At 51.4% G+C, this 14,047-nt stretch overlaps 1 protein-coding gene and 1 long non-coding RNA gene across 3 annotated transcripts; one reads left to right on the top strand and one right to left on the bottom strand.

Annotated features, from left to right (window-relative positions):
* Positions 1-6,368: 6,368 nt before the first annotated feature.
* On the bottom strand, positions 6,369-9,700 carry LOC137773506 (uncharacterized). 2 transcript variants are annotated; one of them, XR_011075693.1, is made up of 4 exons: positions 9,438-9,700; positions 8,648-9,036; positions 7,800-7,991; positions 6,369-6,956 (listed from the first exon to the last, which is right to left on the bottom strand). It is a non-coding gene; the product is annotated as an uncharacterized lncRNA (long non-coding RNA). The 2 variants fall into 2 exon arrangements; XR_011075692.1 differs by lacking the exon at positions 6,369-6,956 and having other exon boundaries at positions 7,527-7,991.
* Positions 9,701-9,841: 141 nt separating this feature from the next.
* PPP1R3G (protein phosphatase 1 regulatory subunit 3G) lies at positions 9,842-13,196 on the top strand. Its single transcript, XM_068558202.1, has one exon. The coding sequence runs from the start codon at positions 9,966-9,968 to the stop codon at positions 11,034-11,036; it is 1,071 nt and encodes a 356-aa protein (XP_068414303.1). The 5' UTR covers positions 9,842-9,965; the 3' UTR covers positions 11,037-13,196.
* The last annotated feature ends 851 nt before the right edge of the window (positions 13,197-14,047 follow it).

Genomic DNA, 14,047 nt, shown 5'->3' with positions numbered 1-14,047 from the left:
GGCCTACACACCATTCTGTAACATCATACATTGGCTGTTTGGAAAATACTGATTTACTGAGAAATGCAGATATTCCAAACATCACCACCTTTCATCAGCCACTACCAAAAATCACATTTGTGGGCTTCCCTGGTGGCGCAGTGGTTAAGAATCCGCCTGCCAATGCAGGGGACACGGGTTCGAGCCCTGGTCCAGGAAGATCCCACATGCTGCGGAGCAATTAAGCCCGTGCTCCACAACTACTGAGCCTGAGCCCTAGAGCCCGTGAGCCACAACTACTGAGCCCACATGCCACAACTACTGAGCCCACATGCCACAACTACTGACGCCCGCATGCCTAAAGCCCGTGCTCCGCAACAAGAGAAGCTGCCGCTATGAGAAGCCCGCGCACCGCAATGAAGAGTAGCCCCCGCTCACCGCAACTAGAGAAAGCCCACGTGCAGCAACGAAGACCCAATACAGCCAAAAGTGAATAAATAAAATAAATAAATAAGTAAAAAGTCACATTTGTTTCACTGCTGATCTCATCAGAGAAGCCTGCAAGTGCTGGGAAGCTGTCAATCCCGTGGTAGATGCAAGTATTTCAAATTACAATTTTTCCTTCAGAGTTCGGATTTCAGAATTGGCAACACATTCTTTCTGTTGTTTTCCTTGAAGTCAGAGACTCGCTTCAGTGATTTTTAAGAAAATGTCTTCTACGTGCCCAAATGTGAATGTCCGTGGTTTATCCGTCATTCTTTTAAGAAAAAATGGTGTTTCATGAAAAAAAGCAGCTGGTTCAACTCACAACAATTTCCCAAGTGCTCTTCCTCTGGGCAGTCGTCACATGTCAGTAGTAGAAGTGCTTTGTGCGTATTTCCCATTTCGTCACATAGAATATTAAAAGTCAGGTACTAGTGTTGAGATTTAATAAAATTTATAATTTTTACTGATTTATCTAGGATATTCTTAAATGATGCTGGCACGGTTTTACCCACCACTGCTTTTGCGCAGTGCAGATGTCTGCGAAGTGCAAAAGGCAAGTAATGTCTTAATATTGCTGTGAAAATATTTTGACATCACATGCTCTGCTCCAGACACTCAGTGACACTACTGCCCAGCCCGGCAGCAACTGAGAGCCTGGCACATGCTTGAACCTAAAGGGGGGGCTCAAGGCCTCCCCAGTCTCCCCCCCACCTCCCCTGTCCATCCTCTGTCCCAATCTTGGGACCAAAGAGGTCCATGGGGGAGACCCAGGGGCTCTAGCTGTCGAGCTCCAAGTTCTCTCGCTCTCGATGACACACCCACTTGTCTTCATTCAGTGGTTTTGGGGACTCAGCCCTCTACCTTAGGCTCCAGTGCAGTTACCTCTCCTTTATTATTGTTCCAATTCCCCAAGGTCCACTATGATGGCTGAGGAATTTCAACCATCATAATAATGAAATCATAATCATTAAATATTAATATATAGTATGAAGGTTTAAAATTTGTATGAACTAATATGTTAATGCTTGGCTATGGGCATATGGCAGGAATAATCTTTCACACATTTAATCCAAGAACCCGACATTGTCACAGTGTAAGGATACACCCTAGGTTTTATTTTTCCCTTTGAAAAGGATCCCAGGTCTCCACACTCCGATCTGCTTTAGGCTTGGGCTCATACATTTTGACCCTGGGCCTTCGGTCTTCTGCTATTGACAAGCAGGTGTTTGCCCTACAGTGGTGTCGTCTGTTGGCCCTGACACAGTGGGAGGTCCAAGTTGGGCTCGTGGACGTCAGAGTCAGGAGGGAGCAGAGGAAAGGTAAACATGTGGCAGTTCCTGCAGCAGAAACACGAGGCCAGGCGACACCGCTGGAGACGGGCACACAGGGTCATACACACTGTCCAGCCAGCGCCTCCCGACCTCTCACCCCGCACGGTGCTCAGTCCACTGTTTACTGTCCTGACTTCACAGGACAGTGACCATCGATTGCCGAGGAGTGCAAAGTTAGGAGTACAACAGTGTGACCACCCAGAGGAAAATGCACGTCAAGACACCTGCTGGCGTCTCCCCATGTCACAGGTACAGATGTCGTGTGACCTCTGGGCTTCGCTCTTGGGTGCTGCAGCCCTTTCCAGGCATATGCCCAGGGCCATGTCTGCAACTGTCCATCTCGAGAGTTTAGGCCTCACATTATGTAACCACATTGGAAATGGGATCTCGGGACCGAGAGAAGATGGGGGACGGGAGGGTAGGGAAAAGAAATCAACTCAACCAACATGTCTAATGAGTAACTACTACATGCAAAGATTTATATCCCATAGCAGGTATCATTATCAGGGATGCTGTATATTTCACGTACTTGTGTGTTGTCTCCGATCCCAACATTAAAATGTGATGGGACTTGCCTGGTGGTGCAGTGGTTAAGAATTCGTCTGCCAATGCAGGGGACACAGGTTCGAGCCCTGGTCCGGGGAGATCCCACATGCCGCGGAGCAACTAAGCCCGTGCGCCACAACTACTGAGCCTGTGCTCTAGACCCCGCGAGCCACAACTACTGAGCCCACGCGCCACAACTACTGAAGCCTGTGCACCTAGAGTCGTGCTCCACAACAAGAGAAGCCACCGCAATGAGAAGCCCGCGCACCAAAACGAAGAGTAGTTCCGGCTCGTGGCAACTAGAGAAAAGCCCGTGTGCAGCAACAATGACCCAACGCAGCCAAAAATAAATAAATAAAATAAATAAATTTATAAAATGTGAGCTCCCGGGAGGCAGAGCCTCGCATTTTGTTGACTGTTGTGTCCCCGGCACTGAGAAGTGTCTGGCACAGAGCAGGCATGCAATAAATATATGGTGAATTAATGAATGAAGACATTGTGCTAGCAGGTAATAACGGAAAACAATTACTGTGCATCAGCATGGTGGGCCCTGTGCAAAGCATTTTGCAAGGGTTTTCCTCTTTCCTCTTCATGGGCAGTCACATGGTCCCATTTTACAGATGAGGAGACTGCAGCTCAGAGAGGTCACATAACTTGCAGAAATGGTGGTGCTGAGGTTTGAACTCAGCTATTCTGTCTCTTGGGTCTTTAGGTCCGACCAAGCCTCCCATTCTACACTCCGGGAAAGTAACGAAGACCAATTAGACACAGTCCCTGTTCTGCAAGCAGAGATATGCTAATTGGAGACAAAATTTGGAAACAAGTCAGAACCAGCCAAGGCAGTAAGCGGTAAGAAGCATCCCAGCGAAGCAGGCAATAATGCTATGGGTTTGCAGAAGCGAATGGGGCAGATAGGAAAAGATATTAACTAATAGGATTATTGTTGAGTGATGGGATTATGAACGGTTATACTTTCTGCTTCCTACTTTATCTGTATTGCCTAATTTTCCCATAGTGAATAAGTATTGCTTTTGTAATAAGAAAAAAAAATATTTATCTTTAGAAATTTTTCCCTTAAAAATTTAAAAATACATGTTCTAAGGCAAGTCTCCAAGGCAAGCTTCCTCCCTGTCATTTCCTTTGCCCTCCCACAAAGCACGCTGTATTACTAGTTTTTAAAATAACTTTTCAGGGCTTCCCTGGTGGTTGAGAATCCGCCTGCCAATGCAGGGGACACGGGTTCGAGCCCTGGTCCGGGAAGATACCACATGCCGCGGAGCAACTAAGCCCATGCGCCACAACTACTGAGCCTGCGTTCTAGAGCCCGCGAGCCACAACTGCTGAAGCCCGTGCGCCTGGAGCCCGTGCTCCACAACAAGAGAAGCCACCGCAATGAGAAGCCCGCGCAGAGCAACGAAGAGTAGCCCCCGCTCGCCGCAACTAGAGAAAGCCCGTGCGCAGCAACGAAGACCCAACGCAGCCAAAAATAAATAAATAAATTAATTAAAATAACTTTTCAAATATACTCTGTGCATGTACAGGCATATGGTACATACACTTAAAAAAATTTTTTTTCAAGACCACATTAAATGAAATCTTAAGCCGGGAGTTCCCTGGTGGTCTAATGGTTAGGATTCGGTGCTATCACTGCTGTGGCCCAGGTTCAATCCCTCCTCAGGAACTGAGATCCTGCAAGCCACGCAGTGCGGCCAAAACAAAACAAAAACCTTAACCCAAGGAGTCAGGATGGGCTGCTGAGGAAGAAAACATCTCTCAGCTTTTGCTTCACCTACCTCCAAGAAACAGGGCCAGGACTCAGGTGAGGTAAGATGGGCACCTGCTTTGGGCACAAAATTTAAGAGGCACCAAAAAACTCAGCAATCAAGATAAATAACATTTTAATTCAATATTTAAAAAATCCAAATTATTGCAAAAAATCCCTGAGAAACAAAACATCGAAATTGTATTTTTGTTTTTTTTGTCTGTGCGTGTGTCTTATGGAATCTTAGTTCCCAGACCAGGGATTGAACCCCGGGGCCCTTGGCAGTGAGAGTGTGGAGTCCTAACCACTGGACCGCCAGGGAAGTCCCTGAAATTTTAAATAAAAACAGAACTAGAAAAAAAAAAAAAAAAGGGGGCAGATCCCGGTTATATGGAGGCAGAAACATATAATTGTGGACAGGGGAGAAGGGAGGCTTCTTTAAGAAAAAGATTACAAAATTACAAGTAAAAATTAGGTAAGAATATGAATATTTAGAATAAGGAAATAAATAACAACAAAGTATAAATTATTAAAAACCTAACCTATACCACAAACATCACAAAATCCAGAAAACATAATTTTTTAATTACCTAAAATGCTTCTATCATATGTTTTCCCCCTATATTTTTGTAGGAACATTTTGGAACATCCCCTTCAAGTTTCCTTCATGTATCAGCTGTAAAAGTTGTATTATAGGTTTGTGCCCCCAAACACAGGACTCTGATCAACTTTTTAATTCTTTTTAGATTTTTTTTTTTAATGTGGACCATTCTTAAAGTTTTTATTGAATTTGTTACAATATTGCTTCTGTTTGATGTTTTGGTTTTTTGGCTGCAAGGCATGTGGGATCTTAGCTCCCCGACCAGGGATCGAACCCGCACCCCCTGCATTGGAAGTCTAAGTCTCAACCACTGGACCTCCAGGGAAGTCCCCAGGGCTCTGATCAATTCTATTTCACATGATAACCATCAAAAAGTATTCCTTTCCCCACGAGCCTCCCCAGAGCATCTCATAACACGGCAGCTGGCTTCTTCAGTGCCAGCAAGAGACCTAATCACAGAAGTGACACCCCATCACTGTTGCGTAGGAAGGCATCCCTAGGCCCTGCTCATGCTAAAGGACAGGGGATCACACTCAACACTGGAGGCCATCAGAACAGGTCACCCCAAAATGTGCCACTTTGGCATAAGGATTATTTTGAGCTGAAGAAAATCAAGAAACGACGTTGAGAAGATCAAGAAAAAAACCCTCTCTGCCCTCCCCGAATCTGGCTAAAAGCTGGACATAATTTCCATTTTCGAAGCTGTCTCCCTCCCTCATACCAGGAAGAGGAGGAGAACTCAGAGACTCATTGATTCTAGGCTCTTATCAGCCCAGAGACAGCACCAGAGGAATCTACACAACAAACCTTACTAGACAACCCTTATCTTCCATGAGTTTCTCTCATATATTTGTCTTCCTGGGTTCGCCACTCCTAAAACTATAAACCCCCTTTCCTTGTCTTGTCTCTTCTCTACATATATATGGTTATTTGTTAAGATGGTATTGTCGATGAAAAAAACTATGTTGAGGAAAAAAACTGATAGTTGATCTAATAAAGAAATGGAAAATTGTATTCAGGCCAACCTGACGATTTTAATCGGGGAGACAGTCTTTCAGAAAGCTCTGAGGACTGTCAAAGCACAGTTATGTAAGTTTTTGAGACAAAGGGTTATACGTCAAATGATGTATTATTTACAGTTTATACAATCCAGATCTGCATATACAAAGCAAGTAGTGGGTCATCCTGACTCTGTAAGATTAAGAAGGAATGGTGGGCTTCCCTGGTGGCGCAGTGGTTGGGAGTCTGCCTGCCAATGCAGGGGACGCGGGTTCGAGCCCTGGTCTGGGAGGATCCCACGTGCCGCGGAGCGGCTGGGCCCGTGAGCCACAATTGCTGAGCCTGCGCGTCTGGAGCCTGTGCTCCGCAGCAGGAGAGGCCGCGGTGGTGAGAGGCCCACGCGCCGCGATGAGGAGTGGCCCCCGCTTGCCACAGCTGGGGGGAGCCCTCGCACAGAAGCGAAGACCCAACACAGCCATAAATAAATAAATAAATAATTAAATATTAAAAAAAAAAAAAAAAGGAAGGAATGGTATCTCCTAAGGAGGTCTGGTTAACGCAGAGGCGAAATACACTCTAAGGGGTAGTGAGAAGGCCCAAATGAGCAGAGAAAAAAATGGATGTTTAAATTTTTCTTATCTTGCCATAAAATATGTATTTTACTTCATTGCATGACTATGCGAACACATCAGAAGGGGCCCGAGAACACTTACGCTTCCGTAGTTTCACCATAAATCTGCCTCTGAGCAGAAGTCATCATTACTAACTGGGCTGTTCCAGAAAAACGTCCCAAAGGAGGCAAAAATTTGGAAACTGCCTTAAAGACCAGGCAAGTTCAGTAAGTGGAGGTGGCAGGACGCTCCAGGCAACGAGGAGAGCACCAGTACTTTCAAGGGAAGAGCGTCCTCGAGAGTGCTGGTTTTAATATGATGGTGAGGATGGTGATGGTGACATTTGTGGTTCTGCTGTGGAATGCTTTGCTCAAACCAAAGCTTGGCGAAGCCCAATGTGTAAACCAGGTAGAACTGCCCTTTCTCAGGCAGGCCTGGGGCCCTGCTGCCTCGGCTCACATCAGCCCAGGGGGTTCCTAGGGGAGCTTTGCAGAAAATGTCATCTGAAGGGGACTAGACAGGAGAGTGTGAAAGCGGATGGAGTCACATGATGTCGGGTGAGGGGTCTGGAGCATACGTAGATGTGCACAGTGGTGTCACAGCAGGCTACGACTCCTCCATCAGGGCTGCGCACAAGACATCTGCACGAGACAAAGGATTCCATGAAAAGCGAGTTTCCCTCCCACCTCTCGCCCCCAGTCCCTTGGTACGGCTCCCCAGAGCCATTCCTCTGTTGACAAGATCTTTCCAGAAATACGCCAGGCACACACAGAGATGTGTTCTGTATATATCAGTTTTTGTCCACATAAATATCCTATCCTTTGTTTTTTTGCCCCTTCATTTTTTTTCCCCCCCACCAAACAAATCAGCCAGGTTTGTTCTTTTGGGGGAAGTTGGTGGGAAGGAGAAAACGCAGAACAGGAAAGTTCAGAGAAACTTCCACGTGACTGGAGGGCAAGCAGACAGGGAGGAAACGGCCAAGCTCTGGGGTTACACCTGGAGCCGATCCCGCTCTATCCCCTACGAGTTGAGAGCACATCCCTTGACCTCTGTGAGGCTCCATTTACTCTTTCTTTCAAAATTATGATAATAATGCCATCCTGTTAGGACGCTGGTCTGCAAGCGGCAGAAAGCCCAGTCACGCTGACTGAACCAGAAAGTTGTATTTATTTATTTATTTTTGAAACCTCACATGGTAGGAGGTCCAAAGACCAAGCTCCTTGGTTCTCAGTGACGGAGGGGCCGTGCCACCCCCCCAAGCTGGGGTGTTTGCAAACAGGGGTACGGATTTCTCCGTTGTCACGGTTCCTGGGGCTGCTAGCGGCATTTTGAGGGTAGGGCTCATGGATGTTAAGGATCTCAGACTGTTTGCAGCGGACGGTCACAACAAAGAACTGTCCTGCTCACAATGCCAGTAGCCTTCACACTGAGAAACCCGAGTGCCTCAAGGACCCTGTGTTTCCCACGCTCAGGAATCGCGTCACCTCTGAAGGTTGGCAAGGTGGCCTCGACTGTCGTGGGCGCTATAGCACCGTCGCACCTCCTCTTGGCAAAAGGATGGAAGCTTCCTCTCGGACGTCCCCCTCGCGTCTTACTGGCTGGGTCACTTGCTCATTCCTGAACCCCTCCTAGGGTCGGATGAGACAGGAGCTCTTCTGGATGAGGGGGCCGGCCGCCTGGGGGAGGGGTGGGACACTTGTGAGCAAGGTGGGTACCAGCCCACCTTGCCGGCTACAATAGTCAGAGGCTGCCTTAGGATCCTGGAAGGAGGCGCCGCCTGCGGGCACTCTTGCGCATTCCCCTCCCCTTCCCCCAGGGCCTCTGTAGGGCTGAAAGGTGCCCCCCTGCAGCCTTACTGCTGCCCCCAATCTCCTCCCTCGCAGAGGCTCCCTGGCCTCCCTGACCAGGTCAGATCCCACCTTCTTAGCATCTGCTGCAGGGGCTGACTCTCTATGTACCCGTGTGGCTTTCTGGTTAACCTTGGTCTCCCCCGATATATGGAGAGCGCCCCGAGGGTGGGACCTCCGACGTTCCCACCAAACAGAGTGGGACAGGGCTGCGACCACGGCCCGAGGGCCCTGCGAGCGGGGCCTCCTTAAGTAAGTTCGTCTCCCTCCTGTCCCCGCCCTGGAGCAGCTCCAGCCGCAATGAGGTCGGAGCCCAAGAGGGTCACCACAACCTCACAGTCTCTGTGAAGTCCTATTTCATCTTTAAGATAGTTGGCAAAGTTTGTACTTCACTCCATAATACGTCAATGTTTACGTTAATGTAAAAACAGTGATCTTCTTTCCCAAATCTTTTTTTTTTTCCCCCCCCACACCTCCCGGCTTACCTCCGCAGGGAAAGCGCGGAGTCCTAACCACTGGACCGCCAGGGAGTTCCCACCTTCTTCCCCAAATCTTGATGTTGTTCCATCTTCTTCCCCAAATCTTGATGTTGTTCCATCTTGACAAACCAGGTCTATCTGGGGCCTCTTGTAAGTCCCCAAGTTGAGATGCCGCCACGGCATTCCACACCGGGCACGGGGGGGCCCGAAAGATCCCAGCAAGGGGACCCGGCATCAGCACGTTCTTGCTAGAAATACTTTGGGGCCCATCCCGGGCCTACTGACTCCGAAGCCCTAGGGTAGGGCCCAGCCGTGAGCTCGCACACCCCCGCCAGATGACGCTGACGCGCGCCAGAGTTTGAGAAGCCCCCACTTAGAGGCAGGTGGAGTCAGCCCTAGAAACGAAGCAAAGCAAAACCAACAGCGAGAAAACACTTCGGCCAGTGTCCTCCCCTCCCCCCGGCCCCCCCCCGCCCGGGTTCGCGTCCCTGGAAGGCGGGCGGCGAGCGGCGGCCCCCGCTCCGGGCGGCCGGGGCTGTGGCGCGCGTCCCGAGGGCCCCTCTGCTCAGGCCCGAGCTCGGAGCGCGGCGGGCGGGACGAGGGGAGGAGCGGGGACGTGCCCCCGGGCCCCGCGGGAATGGCCTCCGGTCGCTCTCGGCTGGCGGCGGCCCGCCTCCCCCCGGCCCCGGCCCCGCGCGTCCCCGCACCGCCTCCGCCCCACAACTGGTCCGAGTGCCCCCCGCGCCGGGCCGGGCCCGCTTCCGAGCGCCCAGAACTTGGGGAGGAAGGAAGATACCGTCCCCGCTGGCGAGTTTCCCGCAGTTGTGCGCCTGCCCCGGGGACCTCCTGGGCCGATGCGACCGCCGGGAGGAGACCGCCCTGCGACCCTCCAGAGGGCAGGCCCGTCGGGACCCGCGGGGCCAACTTTGCGGACTGGAGAACGACGGAAGCTGAGCGCGAGTTCACCCGGAGCTCCGGAGGCAGGGCGGGCGCGGGCCCGCTGGGCGGGAGGGGGTGAAAGGGAGCCCCGACTTCCGCGCCGTCCCCCGTCTCCGCGGAGCCCTCGGACCCCGCCCGCCCGGGCCCAGCGGCCGCGCCTCCGGGCGCCGGGCCCTCCCCCGCCGCGGGCAGGCGCGACACCGAGCGGCCGCGCCCGGCCCGGCCCGCATCCTCCTCCCGCTCCGCGCTGGGCACCCCGGCTAAAACCCGGGGCCTCCCGACTGGGACTGCCTTCTCCGCTCGGGCCGGGGCGGGCGCTGCGCGCTTCTTCCACCACCCCAGGCGTCAGGTCTCCAGAGAACAAGTCCCGGGGCCAGACGGCGTCATGGAGCCCCCGCGGGCGCTGCTGCTAAGTTTGGAGGCGCCGGGACCTGCGCCTTTTGAAGACACCCCGCCTGCCGAGGAGCCGCCCGCCCCGGGCGTCCTCTGCACCGAGGGTGGCGGGGACGGCGGCGGCACGTCGGCGGCCCCGAGCCCCGACGCCGAGTCCCCGTGCCCGCAGGAAGAGGCTGCCCCCCGGGAGCCGGAGGAGCCGCTGGAAAGCCGCCGCCGCTGCCGCTGCCGCGCGCGCTCCTGCTCTCTGCCCGCCGACCCGACCCTGCAGGCGGCCAAGTTCCTGCAGCGGCGGCAGCCGCCTGCCCCGGGGCCGGATGCGGAGGGCGGCGAGAGGGCCGAGGACGCGCCGCACGGCCCGGGCTGCTGCGCCAAGTGCAAGAAGCGGGTGCAGTTCGCGGACGCGCTGGGGCTGAGCCTGGCCAGCGTGAAGCACTTCAGCGAGGCCGAGGAGCCGCAGGTGCCGCCCGCCGTGCTCTCCCGCCTGCGCAGCCTCCCGGCGCGCGCCGAGGACCTGGAGCAGCTCCCGGGCCTGCTGGCCGCGGCGGCGGCGGCGGCCGCGCCCCTCCGCGCACCGCCTCCCCGGCTGCGGCCTCTCTTCGAGCTCCCCGGGCCGAGCGCCGCAGCCGAGCGCCTGCGGCGACAGCGCGTGTGCCTGGAGCGCGTGCAGTGCTCGGCACCCTGGGGCGCGGAGGTGACCGGCTCCGGCCGGGTGCTGGGCTGCCCGGGGCCGCGCGTCGTGGCCGTGCGCTACACCTTCACCGAGTGGCGCTCCTTCCTGGACGTGCCGGCCGAGCTGCGGCCCGAGCCAGGGAAGCCGCCGCCTCCAGAGGCGCCGTCGGGGGAGCCGGGGGAGGCCGAGGAGGAGCCGAGCGCCGAGCGCTTCCACTTCGCGCTGTGCCTGCCGCCGGGCCTGCAGCCCAAGGAGGGGGAGGACGCGGACGCTCCGGGCGCCGCCGTCCACTTCGCCGTCCGCTACCGCTGCGCCCAGGGCGAGTACTGGGACAACAACGCGGGGGCCAACTACACGCTGCGCTACGTGCGCCCTGCCGACGCGCGCTGAGCCCGCAGTCCTCGGCAGCGACGCGGGAAGGGGCCGGCGGCGCGCGGAGCCGGGGCAGCCGCGACGCTTTGCGGAGCGCCATCCTCCTGGAGAGAGGGAGCCGCTCCCCGCAAGCTCGCACCCCAGACAGATCCCGCCAGCGGGCACGGAGCCCTACCCGGCGAAGCGCCCTACCTTCCCGGCCGCTTTCCCGTCGCTTTGGCCTCTGGAGTTCTCGCCGCGCGTCGAATGGGAAGAAATCCTCAAGATTCCGAGCAGTGGCTTTCTCCACGAAAAAGACTCCTGACTCCTGAGCGAGGCTGCAAAACCTTGGGATGTGTTTTTAACTGTGGACGTCCCCTCGGGTCTCAGGGAGCCGTCGAAGCATCCCGCCGCCTCGCGGCGAGGGACGGCGTGAACTGCGGGCCCGCGGGAGCCCGCGGCCTGTTTCTCGAGAAAACCAGGTGGGGCCTTGGCCGGGCAGTCCTTTTCTCTTAAGTGGGATCTGGGAAATGTTTGCTGAGACTCGTGCGCTTGCGTACAAATGTCCTTTTGAAAAAGCAAAGGCCACGTGCACGTCTGTTACTTGGTATTTCAGGTCCCGGCAGTTTGGGAGACCTTGGCAGTCGGGCCATCTTCTTCAGCGGACGATGCTGCACTTTAAAATAGTCAAACAACAATATTTTCAAATTTCCCTTCTTCCATCCCTCCTGTCTGATGTGGAAAGGCCCAGATTTCCCAAAATGGGCTAGAGCGTTCTTAAAAGTGTTCTGGAGAAGTCGTTCTTTCCCCGGGCAAAATAAGATGCTTGGTGAGTTGAAATGCCGTCGTAATCGGCAGGCCTTGGCGGTGAGCCGTCGGAGGCGGTCTTTGGCCTCCAGCCTCCAGCCGCGATGTGTAGGCAAAGCACGTCGTAGCTGCTAGACTCCTGGGCCATTAGCAGTCAGAGAAGCCGGACTCTCGGTGGCTGGACTCCAGGCCGGGGAGATGAGGGACGGAAAGGTGGCCTTCTGTCCCTCTTGGAGCCACAGCAGGGAGTGGTGGCTTGAATGATGAAGCATGCCCAGCAAGAAAATTCTGCTCCGAATCCGGTGGGCACCAGCCTGGTTGGCCTTCTTCGTTCACTGCTGATGGCTGTGGATGCCAAGATCAGGGCTGGCGGGCCTCCTGAGGACTGGATGTCTTCATACCTTGGTCCTGCCTTGGTAACTTGTCTTTCTCTGGTTTTCACATGTTCGAGCACAGGGCTAGTACAATCAGTTGGTTTTGTAATGCTGATCTTTAAGGAGGGATTGTTTCACTGTTGCTTCCTAAGAACCCGGGTAGGTATCCTACAGCCCATGGGCCAGATTCAGCCTGAAGCCTGTTCTTGTAGGGCCTGAGAGCTAAGAATGTTTTTTACATTTTTAAATATTTGGAAAAATTCAAAAGAAGAATACTATTTTCGTGACACATGAGAATTGTATGAAATTCAAATTTCAGTGTCCATAAGTAAAGTTTTATAGGGACACAGCCATGCACGTTCATTCACATACTATCCATGATTGCTTTCCTGCTACAAGAGTAGAGTTGAGCAGATGCAACAGAGACCATATGGCAAAGTCTAAAATATTTACTATCTGGCCCTTTGTAGAAAGTCTGCCAACCCCTGCTCTAGAGAAGTAGTATTTTTTTTAAACTCTATGTTGAGAGTCATACTTAATAAAGCAGTTAAACTTTTAGTAAAATCTGTCACTTGAAGTAAACCTCCTTTGGGTAAAGATAAAACTGGTTACATTACTCTCAGGAATCTTGGTTGGTTACAGTAAACACTAAGACACCAAATGTGCAATTATTACTGTACTGGGGAGGAGAATCTACCTGCTTCTTACTTCTAAGAAATAACAGAAAGTCAAGGCAGCTAAAATATAGCACCCATCTGAATTAACATCAAGCTACAAAAAACTGCCAGATATTTCGATGCCTCAAAATGGGATGTCTCAAGCTATAGGAATATTTACATTTAACTCTGGTTTGTAGACATCCTTTTTGACTATAGCAGTGTTTGCCAGGGGTAACTAATCATGGAAAAAAAATTTAAGTACCAATTTATTAGTGGAAAGCCATCAAGTTAATGAATTACAATTTACTCTTGGAGTAAAGCAGACTAAAAAATGGTCACGTGGATGAAACAATACCTAATTCACATGTGCTTATAAAAAATCAATAACAATAAGCATTTATTAGAATTACATAACTTATTTTTCTGCTACTAAATACAAATGCAATCAAGCCTTTTCATTCTATGTCTGGTATTGGGCCTGGTATATCACTTCCTTTTTAAAAGCACATTACTGCATAATAACAACACCTAAATACATTTTATATTTTTCGTATGTATTTATGAATACATTTTAGTTGAAAAGTATTGATAGTGTTATGGCCTATAACACAGTCTGAAATGCTAGTTTATATGGTAGTAATGCACTCTTTTGAATTGTTTTAGATTACTTAAAATTAAATTAGGAACACAATATAATGATCAAAATAGAGAGCCTCTTGTCTGGTATCTTTTAAAATGGTAACCCATTAAATCTAGAATAAAATACATAAGAAATGGATTTTTAAGAGGTATTTACAGCAAAAATTTTATTCTTATAAAAACCATTACTGATTTTCAAAAGTATATTTTGGAATTCAAACAATTTTAAGAGTACTTATTTAACAATATAAGAACTTCAAACGTGGCTGTTGGGAAAGAAAATCTAGTTTTGTTCTCCCATAAATCTTGGAGAAAAGCTCTTCTAAGGTTCAGAAATTTGTAAAATATTTTCAATAGCCCAGTTTTTCTGCATGTGGTTATAGCCTTTCAAACTCCTAGAACTGGCAGTCTTCTAAATGTCAGTTTTATTTTATGAAGTGCCAACTTTTTATTGTAGACTTCACTTTGTGAAGAAATGTAAGGACGTTAAAATAGGTCTTTTTGTTTGTTTGTTTCTGAAAAGTTTCAAAGGAAGAGGCAGTACTGAGGAAGTATTTACGACTGTATTTCC

This window comes from Eschrichtius robustus, chromosome 12, assembly GCF_028021215.1.
Source record: "Eschrichtius robustus isolate mEscRob2 chromosome 12, mEscRob2.pri, whole genome shotgun sequence".
NCBI classification, from domain to species: Eukaryota; Metazoa; Chordata; class Mammalia; order Artiodactyla; family Eschrichtiidae; genus Eschrichtius; species Eschrichtius robustus.
Note: the sequence above shows the minus strand (reverse complement) of the source record. Positions and strands in the feature narration are given on the sequence as shown.